This window comes from Pituophis catenifer, unplaced genomic scaffold (genome assembly GCF_029215685.1).
Source record: "Pituophis catenifer annectens isolate HBS135680 unplaced genomic scaffold, rPitCat1.0.hap2 SCAF_1, whole genome shotgun sequence".
Lineage (NCBI taxonomy): Eukaryota > Metazoa > Chordata > Lepidosauria > Squamata > Colubridae > Pituophis > Pituophis catenifer.
The window spans coordinates 16,800,531-16,820,213 of record NW_027256881.1 but is presented as its reverse complement, the minus strand read 5'-3'; the positions used below and the strand labels follow the sequence as shown (position 1 = coordinate 16,820,213).

Sequence of the window (19,683 nt, the reverse complement as noted above, 5' to 3'; positions counted from 1 at the left end):
AAAAAGGGTCGACAACGGATTTCGCGACGTGACAGGTCTCGCGAGATCGAGTGAGAGTTTTAAAAAACAAGGCCGTCGAGCGCGAGCCGCCAAATTGTCGCGAGAGCTCGGAGGGTGGGGGGGGGGGTGTTTGAAGTCTCGCGGTGCCCTCGCGCTGCCTGGAGGTCGTCGAGGATAAGGAGTATAAAGCCCGCCGAGTCCTTCCTTCCTTTTCTGCCGACGTCTCCCGCCATGTTCTCCCGTCTCACACGATCTGCCTGCGCTGGGCTTCGTAGAGGATTCGGCACCACCTCGCAGGTAGCCAGGAGCGTGGTGGTGGGGGGAATGCGGAGCAGACGGAGGGCTAGACTCATTCTTTCCGATGGATCCGGAGGGCGGCCCTGTGGCCGGCCTGGTTTAAAGGGATCGCGGGGCTAGGCGTGCCCCACAAGGGCAGCCCCAGCAATCTACTCCCTTGCTGGCGTTCTCGATTGAGGCCTTCGGATTGATTGATTGGGACCTTTTTCCATGTAGAAGAGTCTTTACAGCAAGGACTTCAGCTCCCAGAATTCCCCAGCCAGCCTACTATATGTAGGGAGTTGTAGGCTGGCTGGGGAATTCTGGGCATTGAAATCCATGCACCTCAAAGTCTGTGGAGATTTTCGGTCATCCAGGTCATGATTGTCCCAGAACTGAAGAAGCTTCTTGGAGGAGAAGCGAAACGTCTTCAAAGAAAAACTAGAAAGTCCAGTCGCCTCTTGGGGAAAAAAAAAGCACCTTTGGGACACGCACTTCAAAGTTGCTTCGTTTGAAAAACACTGGTCTAAAGTGACCTCTACCAATACAGAGACAACGGGAAAGAATCAAAGGTGGGATAAGGGGAAAAATTGGTCACGATAGGCATTTTAATGTCAGTAATAGGTGGAAACTGCGCTGCAGAGGAGAAGAGAGATGTTTACCTGGAGTGGGAGAGATCCCTCATTAAATTTTAGGTCTTGTTGTTCCTGCCTAAGTCTAAAGAGGATTTCTGGAATTGGAGCTAAGGTCTTGATAAGGTAGTTCTGGCCAATGGTTCATTCATGTGGATTTTAATTTGTGGTTGATCTCTGTAAGTAGCCGATCAGAAAACGTGAAAGGCGCCTTCATATTTAATAATGGAAATAAGATAATTATTTTGTGAAATTGAGCTTCATTAGCATCCCGCAAATCCATCAATAGACCAAGTCACAATGTAAACAAGCAAAGCCGAATAATGTATAATAATTCAATGAAACTCTATAATTCAGTGACACTGTAGATCAGAAATCTTTTCCTGATTCTTTTCACACATGCAGGTTTTTTTCTTTTTAATGTTTCATTTCACTTTAGAAGGATTGGTTGATTTTTACTTGACTGTATTACTTTGTGTAGGTCTTAGGGCAAGAAGAACTTTCATATCTGTTACTAGACATGATGAATTTCAGTTCATAGCTTAATATTTTATTTGGTTTATGCAAATGTTGGAAATATATATCTTTCCTCTGACGTTGTTCCATAAATCAATGCTCTTTCTAGTGTTGCTTGATTTGAGTTTCTGTAAGTGCTAAAATCACAGCTGAATAACTTCTAGAGGGCTGTACATTTCCTGTTTTTTTATCAAGATTATCTTGCCTGATATCTCCTAATGCTGAAGTTAAAGAAATTAACTTGCTCTGCAGTTTCCCAGCTGAGTGATGCATCCCGCCTTTGGCATGCAGTTATTGTTGAATATATTCCTTGCATTTTCTTACTGCTTGCTTAATAGATGTGATATATTGTATAAGGAACAAGGAAGCAAGAATATACTGTACAGATACTATGTCTGGTACATAGATAACTGACCATTTTTAAACCTCTCTTCCTCATTTTCAGATGTAACTTTATGAATTAATATAAAGCCTGTGAGGAAACTTGGATAAAATATTTGAATAAAGATTTAACTTTATTATTTCACAATTGTTGGAAAGGATGCCCAGAAAGGATCACAAATAAGCTGATTTGGTTTAAGTCTAACACTTGGTGTGGTTAGGTTAATGTTCCTGAACTCCCCATATCTTAAAATCTTTGTAAGATTTAATTTACTTATTTAGGGATTTGGAAGTAGCTTTTCATAGGGAGGTGAATAAAATTTTAAGTACTGAAACTTTAAAGCCAGATATGACGTCACTGCAGGCAGAAGAACACAGAGTTATCTTGAAAAACTTCCCTCTACCTTTAGTTCATTCCAGTAGCCAATTGCAACACAAGGTTGCATTCACATTTGCAATTGTAACAGAAATGCATTATCAGCAGTGTACCATTAAAAACTCAAATGTCAATATCTGAACTTTCTTCCTTGGTCACAGTATGGAAATCTCCTGTCTCAATATATTTCTCATGATTTCTGATACATTCTTGCAATTGTTCAGATGACAACCCAATCTTTTTTACTAGCCTGATACAGAATTGTATCATTATAGGTTACGGTTTTTGGAAATTCTTAGAACAGCTTAGAGTAAGCCATTTTAACAGAATAATAGAGTCAGAAAAGACCTTGGAGGTTTTCTAGTCCAACCCCCTGCTCTGGCAGGAAATGCTATACTGCACCATTTCAGATAAGTGGTTGTCCAATCTCTTCTTAAAAACTTCTAGTGTTGGAGCATTTTGGAGGCAAGTTGTTCCACTGATTAATTGTTCTGTCAGGAAATTTCTCCTTAGTTCTAGGTTGCTTCTCTCCTTGATTTTAAATGTAGATAAGAATTTATTGCTCAATTCCAACAAGCATTTAGACTTTTCCTTAAAAATGCTGATGTTCTCTTGTTTGTGCTTGGATTTATATAAGTTAATGTTACCACATTATATTGCTTCAGAAAACAATCTACCGTATTTCTACATTTAGGAGATCGCACACAGTGTTAAGCATTTAATTGTTCATTCCTAATTCAATACAGACAAGATGAATATGGACATAAAATATTTTTTTTGAAGGTGAAGACTCTGAGATATTTTATATTTTATCCCCCAAATAACTGCTTCTTCAATACTTGAGGTGGAAGCTGAGGCAACAAGCTGGCTTTGGTCAGGCCAGCTGCTTCTTAGTGCATACAGGAAGGCAGAATTAAGGTTATGAGCAGATTTTGACTAGACTCTCAGAGGCTTCTATACAAGCACTGCTAATCATCTGGCCAGATTAGAGCCAGCTCTATCCTGTCTCTGCTTTTTCCAACAATCAGCTGGCCACAGCTTGCCTCAACCATGCCTCTCCTTGTTGGTTGTGGTGAGGGCAAACGAATGGGACTTTGGAGAGTAAATTCAGGCTAGTTAAAGTGGGGAGATGGAGTAGACCCACGTGGTAGATGTCTACCCACCACAGTGGAATACCACTCTGCTATATGCTGCTCTGCTTGAGTTACCAATTCTGTGTCTAGAGCTGCAGCCAGAGATTTTTACTATTGCCATATTTCACATTGTCTTCTGCGATTTGATATCTAATCAATTAAAATGTTAAAACACTTTACCATCCTTCCAAAGCTCAGCATATAAGGGATAATGATATAAAAAAATGGAGAAGCTTCTTACAAACAATTCTAGGATGCACATTTGGATTTCTGTGTTTCTTACTTTTTTTTTTTTTTTTTTTTTTTTTGCCCTATTCAGAATCATGCTAAAGTGGCCGTACTTGGTGCTTCTGGTGGAATTGGCCAGCCTCTCTCCCTCTTGTTGAAGAACAGCCCCTTAGTCAGGCAACTCAATCTCTATGATATCGCACACACGCCTGGTGTTGCAGCTGACCTCAGCCACATCGAAACAAGAGCTGAAGTGAAAGGTAAGCGATATCTGTTCACTTCAGATATTTTGCTTTATTTTTATAATTTCCTTGTGTGCCACTAATTCAGTGAACCTATTAAATGGGCACTGTTGCGATAGTAAAAGCTACTATTGATAGATTTCGACTAGTTATGGATGACAGTAGTCAGAATCTCAATCATGGATTGACTAGTTTCTTCAGTTTGCCTGATTTTAAAAGCTTCCAAAGGCAATCAGATCATATATGCTTTTAAAACAATATATCCTCCTTGGTCACTCATGGGCAGCGAGGAAAAGAGATTGATCCTGGCATGCAACCACTGACAGGAAAAAGGTTCCTCATCTGTTAATCTAAAATGAGCTTCCCCTGTATCCTACAATTCAGGATAGGAAGATATCTACTCTTTCATGAAAACTGCAGCTTGGATTATCTTTATTGGATCTTAAATCCTATTAAATTTAGTTCTGAACAAGCACAAATTGATCAGAATCTAAAGCAGTTGGAGACCAGGAAAATTTTTTGTCTTTAATTGTGTGAAAACTAAGACCAAGCTATATAAAATAGTTAATGACCTTTTTTTGTTCTAAAGCTAAATTTATGGTTTGTATTACAAGAATGAGATGCTTCATGCATTTGAGGCATTTCCATGACCTTAAGAAATTGAAATCTTTTTACTTTGTTTTATCTATGACTTCTATTTATCATAGAATCTGTTTTATTGGTGCAATCTGAGCCTGTCATGTCCAGTTTGGAAATTTATATCTCTTGGATGTGAATCAATTTAGGCTTATGCTTGCTTTAAATGTATACTCCTTATGTCTTTTACTGGTTTATCTCCTGTTCCACAAAAATACTAATCTGTCTATATTTGTGTTCTGTGAGCAATAGGTTATTGGTAATACCATTGAAACTGATTAGGGAAATCAGTTTTAAACTGTCCAGTTTCTTAGGTATTGATAGAAAATTTTGTATTCCAGGTACAAATCTTTCTAAACAAAACAATTATTCCCTATATTAATGTTTTCAATGAATTCCCAGCCAACAGAAGGTTGTAAATATGGTTTCTCATTTCATTGCTTTAGGTTTCCTAGGACCGGAGCAGTTGCCAGATTGCTTAAAGGGCAGTGAAGTTGTAGTAATCCCAGCTGGAGTCCCTAGAAAGCCTGGTAAGTTGTAGTCTGAGAGATTGTAAAGAGATCCAGGTCACATGGAGTCATTGCAAAGAGCATCTAGCCATAATGGATGTTAAGATTTGCCCATATTCTGCAAATTGGGGAAAAAAGAGCTTGTATCTATTTATGCTGCAGTGTTCCTTGTATGCTGTTGTTGGGCTGTTATGTATCTGTTATAAAAGTATTCGGTGAAATTAGAGTAAATCTTAATATGTGCTGCCCTATAAATTAAAGCTTGCAGTATTTTGTCAATTCCTTCCTTATTCTTCAAAACACTACTTTATTTAACCCATTTGAAAGATTTCCCCTCTTCTATCTTGTAGAAGATTTCTCCTTATTTTGTTCCTTTGTCCAACTCCTGACACTAAATTATTTCCTGTGAATTCTTAGTGCTTCCCATCTCTACAGAACAGCTCTATAAGGATTATAAATCAGCTAGAGTCATTTAAAGAGGCCTTAGCCTTAGTTTCCTTGGAATTTTTGTCCAGTAGCGATTGTAGCTCTGTTGCTGTGCTTCTTACTGGCTCCATATGACTCTTGAGAGCATTGTATGTGGGGTTAATTGTTTGCAATGTGAACAGGTTGATCCTTCATGAAATTTTTGATATCAACTTCAAGTCTCCTAAAATACATTTAACAATTTGCTGCTGCCAAATGGGGCTCCCAAAGGAACTGTGGGGCTGGTTAACACCCTAAAAGCCATCAGCCTGCCTTTTAATTAATTTTAATATTGATTTTTTTAATCATTCTTGTCTTTTAAAATTTTATATGCTAGTTTTACGTTTTAATATTTATTTATTTGTACACCACCCAAAATCCCTGTCTGCGGGAGATGGGCAATTTCAAAATTGATAAATACTAAAAAAAGTTCTGATGAGATTACCAGTCCTTCAAAATCTGGGGAAAAGTCAGTCTAAAGTCTGAGACATCTTTTTTAGTCATGAAGGAGATTTTTGACCTTCCACTTGACCTTAGATCTGACACTCATCTGAGTGTGGAGATGGGAAGAATGATGGTTTATTCTGCTGTTATAAGAGTATAAATTCTGGCTGCCTCCAAAGGGATATTTGTTAGCAATCTTTTATCAGTCCTGTAAAATGTTTCTTATCCCTGCGATTCAGATGGCTGCTAGAGACCAGAATATCTTTTTTTTTTAATTGGAAAAGTTTTTCAAATACAGATTTTTCCCCCTTTTTTTCCCTCCTCCTTCCTAACCCCCCCTCACCCTTCCCACCCCCCATGGCTTCTCCAAAAGTAAAATCCAAATTGATATCAAATTATATAATACTTTACCATCCTTTTACATCACCCCTCACATGCTAACCATTTCTTTCTAACATTGTTATTATATCCCTCCTATATTATACATTTCAAAGCAACCTTCCGCTATAAAACTATATAATAAATCCTAATTTAACATTTATTCAACTCATAATCTACCCATTTCCTCCACCCCCATACATATATCTCCTAATTCAAATCTTTTACGTATATTTATATCTAAACATAACATCCCTTTTCCTAAACTAAACAATCAGTAACCTAACCCATCTCCACCCATTTTCCTACAGGTCTACCATACATAATATTTTTAATATCTTTGTTCTTCTGCCCACACCACACAACTAAAAAATATTTCCATATATAAATATAATCCTCAAATGACTTTAAATTTATAATCCATATAGTATCTTCTGTAATGTCTTTCAACTAGATTATTAATTCTACCGCCCATGTTAGGGTAACATCAGGTTCAGCTTCCAACAGTATATTCAGTATTTTCCATTACCATCTGCCCCCATCAATAGTAAGTATTTTCATATATAAAAAACCACCCGAGTGACTTTATATTTATATTCCATATAGTATCTTCTGTAGTGTCTTTTATCTAGATTATTAATTCCAACCACCACATTGGGGTAACAACCAGATCTTCTGCATGCCCCAATCCCATAGTTCTCTTGCCTTATAATTCAGCATATACGTAATCCATTTTTCAAAGTGTCCAAAATAGAAAGTTCCAATCCACTCAATCAGAGGCCATCTTCCACATCCCAAAAACACCAGCACTGCAGAGATCTGTTATTCTTCTCAAAATAGTATAAGTCAATAATTTGCCTCAATTATATTTTCATGTATCAGCCATCTATAAATCCCGCTTATTATATTTAATCGTCTCTTCAGTAACTGGCATTAGACTGTTGTTTAGTTTAAAATTTTTTAGTTTTGTAGAACCTGCTTCTTCTTTTCTTAACTTTTTGTGGTTTAGATCTCCATCCTAGTTGCCTTTCTAGGACTTGTGTATCAGCTGATTGAATTCCATGCTGGTCTGTAACTTGATAAGACATCTCATTAAAATCCAAAGCCGCCTCTCTTATATTTATAGGTAATCCAGCTATAACCTCTAAAGGAGAATCCAAAAGCGGCTCATCCAAAAGGGCCTCTGTAACTTGTTGTTTTTCCATTACCTCCATCTCCATCTGCTTAGCCTGAGTTTCAATCTCTTGTTCATTTTGCTTTTCTTTATTCCCCTCCTGTGTTTCTGACACTGATGGCATACGTGGAGATGTTGGATCCATTTTAAAAACCTTGTAGTAAAATTCTTCCGCTTTTTCAACAGTATTTAGTTGATATCTTTCTCCTTGGTATCTCAATATTATACCAACTGGAGCATCCCACCTAAATGGGATGTTTTGTTTCTTTAGCTCAGTCACCAAAAATCCAAATTCCTTTCTATCTTTTAACATCTTGGACAGCAGCTCTTTATATATCCAAATCTTCCTTCCATTCATTTCTAGAGTGGAGTTAAAAGACTTTTGCACAATATCATTTCTTATTCCTTTATCAGTAAAGTAAATCACCACATCTCTAGGCAACTGCCTTTGCTTTGCAACCCAAGAATTTACTCTGTAGGCCTTATCAATCTTACAGGATACCTCTTCAGGACTAACCTTTAAAATCACAGCCAGAACTTCAGCAGACATCTTTCTCAAGTCCTCTCTGTTATTTTCCTGTATTCCCCTCATTCTGACCGCAAATTCCATGGACCTATATTGCATCATTGTGACTTCTCTTTCAATCCTTTGTTTTATATTATCTGCATTGTAAGTCTTGTGGTCAGCTTCCTTTATTTTAGGCTTTACTTCTGAGCTATTGTCTTGAATATTTATTAAATCATTTTCAATTTTTTGTATTTTATTGTCCAAATTATAAATCTTATAATCAGCTTCCTTCATTTTAGACTCTAATTCTAAGTTGGTATCTTTATCCATCTTTATAACTATTTCTGAAAAAGTTTTCAAAGCTGTTACAAACTGTTGTTTCAGATTATCATACTTTCGTTGTACCAACTCTTTAATTTCCTGCCTGAATTTTTCAAGATTCTGGTTCACAATCTCATCATGTCTTGCCATCTCCTCCAAAACAAATTCCTTTAGGTCTTTAGAGCCATTCTTCTGAATCTGCAAGCTCAAAGCTTGCTCATATGATTTGTAAATGGGGGAACCCCTCCCCCCCAGCTTGGTTGTCTGGCTTTGTCAGTTTTAACGCCATCCTGCCACACAAAGAAACTCTTTTTTTTTTAAAAAAGGACTTTTCTCCAAACAATATCAATATCAAGTCTCTTAAGAAGGAAGAAACATAAAATAGCAATTTTTCTCTTCAATTCTAGCCAGCGCTATTGTTTCAGATACTTTGTAACATATTAGGCTATTCAAACGGAAGGACTTTCGCTTTCAGCTTTCTTCTTCTCAAGCCTCAGCTCGTCGCCATTTTAAAAACTTTCTTTCTTCGCTTTTAAAATCACTCATAGGATTGTTAGAAATACTTGCAATTTAGGGTCCCAAATCCGGATTTCATCCTGTTTGTTCAGACAGTCTATTAAATTTCGTTAATTGGATTGGTCCCATCACCTGGCTCTGCAAGAAGCAGAGTTCCCCCGACGCCCGGAGCAGCGGCGAGCTGAATAGGGAGCCACATTCTGCTTCCTCCCCAAGAGTAAAAAAACCTCTGGGGAATTCGCAGAGGGCTCTACCTGTCCTCGCCGGCTCTATCTCACGTCTCCTCAAGGAGACGGAGTTTTTCGAGCCGTCTCTCGGCTGTAGAGACGGCTCTTTACGGGCGGTGGGGCTGGCGGTCCCGAAAGACCGTCTTGCGGCGGCGGAAACCAAACCAGAAGCCCGAGACCAGAATATCTTGAAGGATATTCTTGACATAGAAGTAACAGCTTTTTTTTTTTTTTATTTGATTTATATACCGCCCTTCTCCGGAGACTCAGGGCTGCTTACAATGTGTTAAGCAATAGCCTTCATACTTTTGTATATTTATACAAAGTCAGTTTATTGCCCCCACAATCTGGGTCCTCATTTTACCTACCTTAGAAAGGATGGAAGGCTGAGTCAACCTTGAGCCTGGCGAGATTCGATCTTACAGTAATTGCAGACAGCTGGTGTTAATCACAATGCTTTTTAGTCTGCTGAGCCACCAGGCCTTTTGAGTGGGGGGAGCAATTTTAGCTGTACGCTGCAGTATATAGGGAGTGGGGGCATTGATAGTAAATTATGTTGACATATCTGTCAAGTATGATCTGGATGGAGCGCAGAACACTGTTAACAGATTCTTTATGCTAATATACAGGGATGACTCGTGATGACCTGTTCAATACAAATGCTACCATCGTTGCTAACTTGGCAGCTGCTTGTGCCCAGCATTGCCCTAAAGCTCTTATCTGTATTATTGCAAATCCGGTAAGTACATTCCAGCTATGTTCTTTGAGAAATATCATGCAAATATGTTATGGTTGGCTGCAATGGCTTCATATAAGCCACATAAGGAAAATGTAGACACATTGCTACCGTTTTAAGCACATCTCTGTTTTTACTATAACTGGTGGAAACCAAACGGCCTACTGAGCATTAACCACAGACTCCCCATGTTTCCAAGAGAGCCATATACATAGATTTCCATCACCTCCATGTTAATTCAGATTAGAATCACAGACTACCACATTCCCTGCCACAGAACAGAGAACAGCCAATTACTGAAGTGGTCATTGAGAGGTAACGGATACTAATGGTAGAACTGTTTATGTAGAACTGTTACGTAGGAATTCCATATGCATGTGCTGTGCTACTAAAACAATTGGTGGGGATCTATTCCTTTATATTTTTCTTGTGGTTTCTACTGTAAAGGAAAAGGTGCTGGAATTGAATAAAGATGGATCTGATTTTACATATTGTTTTATGATAGTTTTATCATCTTACATTCAAAATAATATTAAATATATAAACTTGAAATTCTGTTTTAAAACATTTTGGGTGAGAGCTGCTTCAAGGGAAGTTTAAAATATTAGAAAATTAAGATAAAAGACCCCAAAAAGAATGTAGTATATTTAAAATTGAGGCAATAAACTATTTTCATTTTTCAGGTCAATTCCACCATCCCAATTACTTCCGAGATTTTTAAGAAACGTGGTGTATATAATCCTAACACAATTTTTGGTGTCACAACTTTGGACATTGTGAGAGCAAATACATTTGTAGCTGAATTGAAGGTATGTTGGTAGAGTCAGGTTGCAATAAATGGTGTCATTTTCACAGCAAAGCATTTTCCATTGAAATGGATTCTTCTTTCTATCCTCCTGTCAGCTACAACAAAATTTATTTTTCCAAGCATGACTGTTACAGTATTCTCTTGCTAAAATAAAATTGAGAAGAGGCATAGACATAGAAAAATTCCAGCAACTACATTTTTTCTCCTTTAGAGCTAATTTATCCCTGTGTATTTTAGGGCACCGATTTCCTGATTAATAGATTTCCTATAATATGGTAAGGAGGTGGGTCTGCACTGCTACTATAATGAAAAAGCTTGCAGCTGGCTGTTTACATAAAGATTCAGGAGACTTTTATCAGTCTGGAAACCAATTAGTACATTTCTATGTGATTTCCCGGATCTGCTCTGGGGGAATCGGGAATTATCCAGAGCCGATTAGGAGTATATCAGTTGTGGGACCATAATAAATTTTCTCTCATTACTAAGTGGTTTTTTTTTTTTTTATATATTTTAGTTTCTCCCATTGATTGGTTGACCAAACAGGCATGGTCAAGGAATGTGATTATGAATCAGAATTCATTACCATTTTGGCATATTTCTAAAAGATATTTTTTAATCCTACCTTTATTATTGTTATAAATAACAGGTTGAGAACACTTCTAAAGCTCCTTCCTCCTCCTATTTTCCCTACAACAACAACCTTGTGACGTGTTTGTGGCTGAGAGAGAGTGACTGGCCCAAAATCACCCAGCTGTCTTCCATGACTAAAGAGGGACTAGAACTACGATCACCTGGTTTCTAGCCTAGTGCCTTAACCATTAGACCAATTTTCATATGAGCTAAGGCAAAGAATAAACTTCATTCTTTGATTGCTTATGCTCAGAAGTTTGTCCCTGTAGGTTCAATAAGGGACTAAATTTTACATGCTAGTAAAAAATAAATGCTAGCAATCTCAGCAAGTCAAGGACACTGCTTGTTTATGCCTTAGTGTTCCACGCTGTGAATGGGTGGTAATACCTTACCAGTATGTGTGGTTTGGTGGGATTTTCCAGCTTTCAACACCCTACCCCATAATGAAATTATATAAGTCAGGAATATAATAGTGGATGCTATCTAAAATTATTGCTGATCTCTAATACATGCTTAATCTTTCAGTTTCAACAGCATTGATGCTATTCCTGACTAACAAACTGTGAAGGAGGCTAAGAGTTGTCCCAAAGGTGCTTTTTCAAGAGGCAACTGAACTTTCTGGTTTTTCTTTGAAGATGTTTCGCTTCTCATCCAAGAGCTGAAGAAGTCCAGTTGCCTCTTGAAAAAGCACCTTTGGGACAACCATGACCTGGATGACTGAGAATCTCCATAGACATTGAGGCTAATAGTTGTTCCTCTGGAATCTCTGGGATCTTGCTAGCTAAAAAGGTTTAGTGAGCAGTAGAAAACTTGTCCTCTCAAAAGCCAAGCTGTGAAAAACTGGTTCCTGGGCAACTGCAAACCACATCTGTCTGTTTGTGCAGGACAGTATGTCCTCTTGTCACCTTGGCATTAGGCTTGTTAGGATCATAAATAGACTTCCCATGACATGGTTCTGGTTTACTCCTTTTGGTTTGGCTGCATGACAATCATTTCCAGAATTAGTCTGCATTATTAGCCTACTGTCAGGACGTAAAGAAGAAACAGCCAAATAATCTGTTTTCTGACCACATTTGGATCAACCACATTGGTAAATTGTTGCAGAGATGCCCAGCTACAAAACAGTAGTTCATCTCTCTTAGTATTACATGGCTAGAATACCTCTAAAATATCCTAAGAAGTTTGCAAATGTGTACTTCTTCCTTTTGCAAATCATAGAAACAGCCTGGCTGATTGCAGCCTGTCCGGATTTTTCAGTAACTCAGAGTTGAGTTGCAAGAAGCAGCACCTGGAGGCCCACCATTTGTGGGCACAAACACCATTTGTGTTCCTAAACCTCCCCAGAGTCAAAGTCAACGGGACTAAAAATGTTAGCTATTTTTGTTTAATTTGGGAATATTGAAGTGTACAATGAAAAAAAGGCTTAACGTTTCCATTTTACCATTAAGCCTCCTGGCTTAAGTGAAGTGCATCTCTCAGCATGACATACAAAACCCTGGTATGGCCCTCGAGATAACAAGCTGTATGTTTTTAAATTGGGGAAAAATCCAGATCAGAACACAGTTGGAACTGAGAACCTAAATAGTGTAAGTTTGAATTCCAATTTCTCTGACAAAAAAAGCAAAAGGAAGATTTATAAACTATATATCCTCTTCTTACATTTTTCATTTTCCAATATTTTTCTGTTTTGTGAGGAGTGGGAGGTTTTACTGTTGAATTATGCACATTGTGCTTACCTGTGATCCATCCAGCTTGGGGCAGAGCTGAGTTCCAAATATATCTTGAAAATTGCCATTTCCACAGGGCTTGGATCCAGCTCGTGTCAATGTTCCTGTGATCGGTGGCCATGCAGGGAAGACCATCATCCCCCTAATTTCACAGGTGTGTGTTACAATTACATTTCAGTAGCTCTGTGTTCAAAAATGAAAATAGCCTAATTTTGAGGTTTGAAATATAATTATATCTTTCAACTGAAGCTGGCAAGGTTCTTTCCCAGTGCCTGGAAGCTGTGTGGGTTTGGACAGGAGGAACCATCTCAATCTTACCAACATTGAGTGGCTGTGATTGTTTGGACCGCCCAAGTCTGGGCTATTGCAGCTTTGAGCTTGAGTGGATTTGCACTTTGCCATTCCAGGAAGATGCACAATTTGGCGGTCCTTTTGGAGTCATAGCACCTGCTGAATGAGCAGATGGCATCTGTGGCTATGAAGGCTCAGATGATGTGCCAGTTGCAACCTTTCCTAGATCAGAGGCGCCTTCAGTCATTTACCCTGATCGCCTCATGGCTGAACTACTCCTTTGTACCCTACATGGGGTTGCTCTTGAAGAACCATTGGAAGCTTCAACTGGTCCAGAATGTTAACAGTACAGGCAGTCATGAGTATACCTTCTTATTTTAAAGGACTACTACTCTCTTTTGGAAAACTAACTGCTGAACCCCTTCCTCAGGTCTTTGCACCATTGATCAGCCCCCAGGTTGTTTTCTTTTAGAAGGAATCTGTCAGCTGCTTTATTCTGGAAAGTTGGAGGAGGATAATTGAGAAATGGTGGAGTAGAAGATTTGGGTTCCACAATCCTTTTCCTGACAGAATCCACTGCTCTTGGAACACAAATATATGACTGTTGACTTGAAGGCTGGGTCTGCAATATAAGCTAATACAGATCTGATTCTTGATTGGTGTATCACTAAGGGATGGAGAAAGAAGCTTCAGTTCTGCTGTTGAAAGTTCCTGTTCAAAACCCAATAATATAAGTGTATGATAGAGAATAAGATAAATCCTGTGTTTTTTTCCTATTGCAGTGCACACCAAAGGTGGATTTTCCTGAAGCTCAGCTGGTGACCCTCATTGAAAGGATTCAGGAAGCTGGAACTGAAGTTGTCAAAGCAAAAGCAGGCGCAGGTTAGTTTGTGGAATATTTCCCCTCTACCTGGAGTACAGGTGAGCTTTTCTGGTATGTAATTGCAAGAAACCACGAGACCTTAATAATGAGAAATTGGGGGGTTAGATCAGGGGTGAAATGCTCCCAGTTCGGACCGGATCGCTTGATCCAGTAGTGATGGAGGCGGATGGTTCGGAGAACCTGTAGCAAAAATTCCTGCAGCACCCCCCCCCCCCCATGCCCAGCTGAGCCGCGCAATCATCAGAGGCTTTTTTTTTAATTTTTAAAAGCATTTTTCTACAACCTCTTTGGCCGAAAAAATGCTTTTAAAAGAAAAAAAACCTCTGATGATTGTGCGGCTCAGCTGGAATTGTCAGAGGCTTTTAAAAGCATTTTTTTTACAATCTCTTTTGCCAAAGAGGTTGTAGAAAAAAAAAATTTGTAAAAGAAGAAAAAGCCTCTGCCGATTAGGCAACTCAGCTGGGATCGTCAGAGGCTTTAAAAGCATTTTTTTTACAACCTCTTTGGCCGAAAAAATGCTTTTAAAAGAAAAAAAACCTCTGATGATTGCGCGGCTCAGCTGGAATTGTCAGAGGCTTTTAAAAGCATTTTTTTTTTACAATCTCTTTTGCCAAAGAGGTTGTAGAAAAAAAAATTTGTAAAAGAAGAAAAAGCCTCTGCCGATTAGGCAACTCAGCTGGGATCGTCAGAGGCTTTAAAAGCATTTTTTTTACAACCTCTTCGGCTGAAGAGAAAAAATGCTTTTAAAAGTTAAAAAAAAAAAAAAAAAAGTTGGCCACGCCCACCCAGTCACATTACAACCCCCCCCACCAAGCCACGCCCACAGAACCGGTAGTAACAAATTTTACATTTCACCACTGGGTTAGATTCCATAGCTACAGTCATCTTCTTGCTTGTATCAGCACTTTCCCCATCTTCCTCTCATAAGGGTTGTCCGCACAATGGATTGATTCCTCATTTGTGATCTCCTGGGTCAGCCTCATCTCAAGGCTCTCCATGGCTTTCTTGTGACCACCTTTTTCAGAGTAATTTGTTTGGCTGGTAATGGAAGGAGTTTATCGAATAGCTCCTATTGCCGGGCCTGGGGATTTGAGTGTGTTTGTAAGCCCCGGCAATGGTTGTACCACAGTATTGTTATTTTTACCTTGGCTGCATTTTTTCCATGTGTATGTTTTAGTGTTTTATATTTTGATGTTATTTTTAATTATTACCAATTGTCCAGTGCCATGAATTTGAAGTAGACTGCCATATTAATAGGCATAATGAACGAATAAGTAAATCAGATGAAATGGTTTCTGTATTTCCCAAGCCCTTTTATAATCTTGATTTTGCTGCTGGGTGTTCAGGCTGCACGAACCCCTCCCCCCCAACTACTTATGACCTGGTTTTGAAGAGCCTTGGTAGTACAGTGGTCTAAGGCACCCTGTTATTAAGCTGGTTATTAAGACCAGCTGCCTGCAATTACTGCAGGTTCGAATCTCGCCAGGCTCAAGGTTGACTCAGCCTTCCATCCTTTCTAAGGTAGGTAAATTGAGGACCCAGTTGTGAGGGCAATAAGCTGACCTTGTATAAATATACAAAAGGATGAAGGCTATTGCTGAGCACATTGTAAGCCGCCCTGAGTCTCTGGAGAAGGGCGGCATATAAATCAAATTAAAAAAAAAAAAGTTCTGATGGTTGCCCACACTCATGAAACATGATTGCATTTGGGGTGCTTGGCAAGTGGCCTGCATTTATACTCTTTGCAGTATCCCACACGATCATGATTTATGACATTTTTGGGGAAAACCAGCAATTATTTCTAGTTTCTAGCAAAAACTGGCCCATAGTAAAATATGGGTTTGCTTAATGAATGTTGCAAAAAAAAAAAAAAAAAAAGTAAAATTTGATTGGTCATGTAATGACCCGCTTTATGACTGGCACATCTTACAACTGTAATGACCAGACTCAATTACAGTTGTAAATCAAGGACTACCTACACATATATACACCAAATCATATGTACATACATACCAAGATCCCTGCTTAACAGTTGAAACTATGGAACACAAGGGCAACCTGCATCCCTAAGTGAGGCTTATTTCTTGCTGCAAATGGATCCCTGCCTTGAATTTCCATTGCCCACCCACCCAGGCATGCACAATGCCAGTCATTAGCAGTTGATCATTTCAGTATAAAAGCCAATGCTGTTTTTAACTGTGCTGCTTCAGTTGAATTAAGCTTTCATGTCCTTGATTTCTTAGGGCTTGCTAATTAGATTTTTCCTGTCCTGTCACAACTCTTGGGGAGGCTGACAAAAGCTCTCTGCTTATAATGTGGGCAAAGGCGTACTTCTCTTTATTTTTTCAAATTTCAGGGCAGCTGACAATTAGACCCAAGTACTAGTCTTGAGGGATAGTAAAGAAACAGGTTCCCTGCTGCTATTTTTCAGGATAATATGCTGTCTTTGGAAAGTGGTGTCTGACTAGCTTTTGTTCGCTTTTGTGAAGTGTCTAATGCAAGGGTGTCAAACTCGATTTCATTAAGGGCCGCATCAGGGTTGTGTTTGACCTCGTGGGCCAGGGTGAGTGTGGCCAGGGTGGGTGTGGGGAGTGCCTGTGGCGGCTTGAGCACTGTGCCAGCGAAAATGGGCTCCCAAGCTCTGTTTTTGGCTGCGATGGCTTCCTGCAACCCTCTGCCAGCGAAAATGGAGCTCAGTGGGGGCCCACCAGAGCTCCGTTTTCACTGGCAGAGGCACTGAGGGCCAGTCCTTCGTTCTTTCCAGGGCAGTTCCGCGGGCCAGATCTAAGCACCCCGCGGGCCGGATCCGACCCCCGGGCCTTGAGTTTGACACTCCTGGTCTAATGTGTACCATGCTACAGAGATTAAGAACAAGTCAGTCTCTGCCTTTAGGTTTATAAACTAAACATAATAGAAAAGAAACGGGAAAGGAGAATACAGAATAACAAAGTTGGAGGGGAGCTTGGAGATCATCTAGTCCAAACCCTTGCTCAAGGAGGAGACCCTATACCATTCTGGACAAATGGCTGTCCAATCTTTTCTTAAAAACCTCTAGTGATGGAGTACCCACAACCTTTGGAAGCATGCTGCTCCACTGATTAATTGTTCTCAATGTATGAGACCTTATTACTCAGTCTTTATTTGAAACTGTTTAGAAAAGGATGGAGCCAAAAAGTTATCTCTCAGCCAAGATGACAGACGCAATCTTGCTAGCCAATCCTCCTCTACCAAAAAACCCCTCAACAACAAATAAGGAAGCAGAAAACAGTTCACGGTGTTGAAATCTCAAGTACCGTAGTTCTCTAGGATGGATCAACTTTATTGTTTCCATAATATAGATGGACAACTGAGACTAGTGGAACAGGCTAATAGGTGTCATCATTTACTCTTGTATGGGCTGCTTTGATTCTTAGGCAAACTAATGAGAGCATTATACCTAATATATTATACCTAAATGTATTTCAGTGATTTAGATTTATATTGGGAAAACCTATGGGAAACCCCACAGAAGGAATCCTCCTCTTTTATTCCAACAGGTTCAGCTACGTTGTCCATGGCCTATGCTGGCGCCCGGTTTGTCTTCTCAGTCCTAGATGCTGTGAATGGAAAAGAAGGTGTCATTGAATGTGCCTTCGTCCGATCAGAGGAAACAGAATGTCCTTACTTTTCAACACCACTGCTACTTGGGGTACATAATCTGGGCAGCTCTTAATTTAATTTGCTTTATGTATGATTGTCTGCTAGTGATGTAATTGTTAACCACTTTACCTTTTAGGAAAAAAAACCTCCCAGTGGTACATAATTAATGAAAGCAATCTTATCTATAAATCAGCATTCAAATAAATAGCAGAGCAGCAAGACGGCAAACTATATTAACATTAATCAAAAAATAGACTATGCCAGACCTTTTTTAATAGGTAACATTAAATAACATGGGGAACATGCCTGTTTCTATTCTACAGGAATAGATTTTCACAGTATTGGCTGCTGTGGAGCTGCTCTTGCCTGATATTTATTATTTGCACTTGTTTTAAAAGGCACCCAAAGGGGTTTATTTTATTTCTGCCCTGCTTTTCTGCTCTGCAGAGTACTCGGGATACTTAGCAAGAATACATTAAAATTGATACTAAAACAAATGAACTGTTAAAAGCCTGTCAAAAAAGAGAAAAAGAGAGAGTTGGACTTCCAACAGTTCCAAGATGATGAATTTGATAGCCTGGAGGGAGGGATCCCTTAGATCTAGTGGGTTTCAACTAGTATGTAAACTATTGGTGGGACCTAGGGGTTGTCTAATTGATAAACAGCCATTAGAACCCCAGTCTGTAAACTTACATATACTAATGGTGGCTGTAATATTCTTGAAAAAAAGTGGACTTTTTGTTTCTGCTGGAGTAGACTCCGGTTCTTTGACTGTGATTGACGGGAGTTAAGATATCAAGCCCTAAGACTAAGGTCCTGTAACAATGGCCAGTAACAAATGATCTTGATAATGTTTGAGGTGCTGACCTTTAAAAGTAGGTCCCTTGATTTGCAGAGGCAGTTTTCTGTCAATCAGGCCCTTGGCTAATCAAGCTTCCAAAGTCCATGTTAGTTAGTACTTATTAAATTGAAACCAGCCCTCTAATCGGTAGCCTATGTAGGGTAAATACATGATGAGCTGGAGCTCTAATAGCTCCGAGGCAGTTATCCAGTGGACAAATGTACACAGTGGACAATTAGCCCTTGATAGTGTAAGAATCTAGTCAAATAATAGTAATAGTGGGACAAGTCAGGCCAGAGTATTAGTTAACAGCAGTTCATTTGTAGGCTATTAGCATACATCATTGACACAAGTTTTTATCAAGAGCCTTCTTTTAAATATGGCTCAGCTAATTCGACCTATTTTGAAACTTGGGAATAGTCTATATGTTTTCTGGCTCCCAGGAGTTAATTATTTTCCAGTGAAAAGTTGTGCTTGCTGTTAATGTCTTACTACTGTGTGCTAACTTTCAATCTTCCTGTCCCTGCTCTCAGAAAAACGGTATTGAGAAAAACTTGGGTATTGGCAAGATCACTCCTTTTGAAGAGAAGATGGTGGCTGGGGCCATTGCAGAGCTGAAAGCTTCCATCAAGAAAGGTGAAGATTTTGCCAAGAGCATGAAGTGAAGCTTCAATGACGAAAGAGAACTGCTGTCCCCTTAATTTATTTAAGGTGCATCATGTCACTTTAAAGGCTTCTGGAGACAAAAGTAATAATTTTTGCCCAAAGGCCCGATATTGACTTGCCCTCTAATCTATCAATTGGAATTCTGTTCTTCAATTAAAAAAAAAACTTATTTTTTTCCAGGGTATTCCCTGAGTATTTTGTGTTTTGGTCATAATTTGTGTGTACGTCTCTGAATTATGGTTAACCTGAACTGCCTGGCAGAGATTGGAGGGAAGGGATTCATAGACGGATGACCATTCAGATAAAATTAGCTAACGCATGTCATGCTGTTTCTATTGTTGCTAGTCGCGAAGTCATGTCCGACCCATCGCGACCCCATGGACAGTGTTCCTCCAGGCCTTCCTGTCCTCTACCATCCCCCGGAGTCCATTTAAGCTCACACCAACTGTTTCAGTGACTCCATCCAGCCACTTTGTTCTCTGTTGTCCCCTTCTTCTTTT

General features: G+C 39.3%; 1 protein-coding gene across 1 annotated transcript; it reads left to right on the top strand.

Annotated features, from left to right (window-relative positions):
* The first annotated feature begins 141 nt into the window (after positions 1-141).
* Positions 142-19,378, top strand: MDH2 (malate dehydrogenase 2). Its single transcript, XM_070932101.1, has 9 exons — positions 142-297; positions 3,634-3,802; positions 4,867-4,950; positions 9,592-9,701; positions 10,382-10,507; positions 12,940-13,017; positions 13,937-14,036; positions 17,574-17,725; positions 19,051-19,378. The coding sequence occupies exons 1-9, from the start codon at positions 232-234 to the stop codon at positions 19,180-19,182; spliced, it is 1,017 nt and encodes a 338-aa protein (XP_070788202.1). The 5' UTR covers positions 142-231; the 3' UTR covers positions 19,183-19,378.
* The last annotated feature ends 305 nt before the right edge of the window (positions 19,379-19,683 follow it).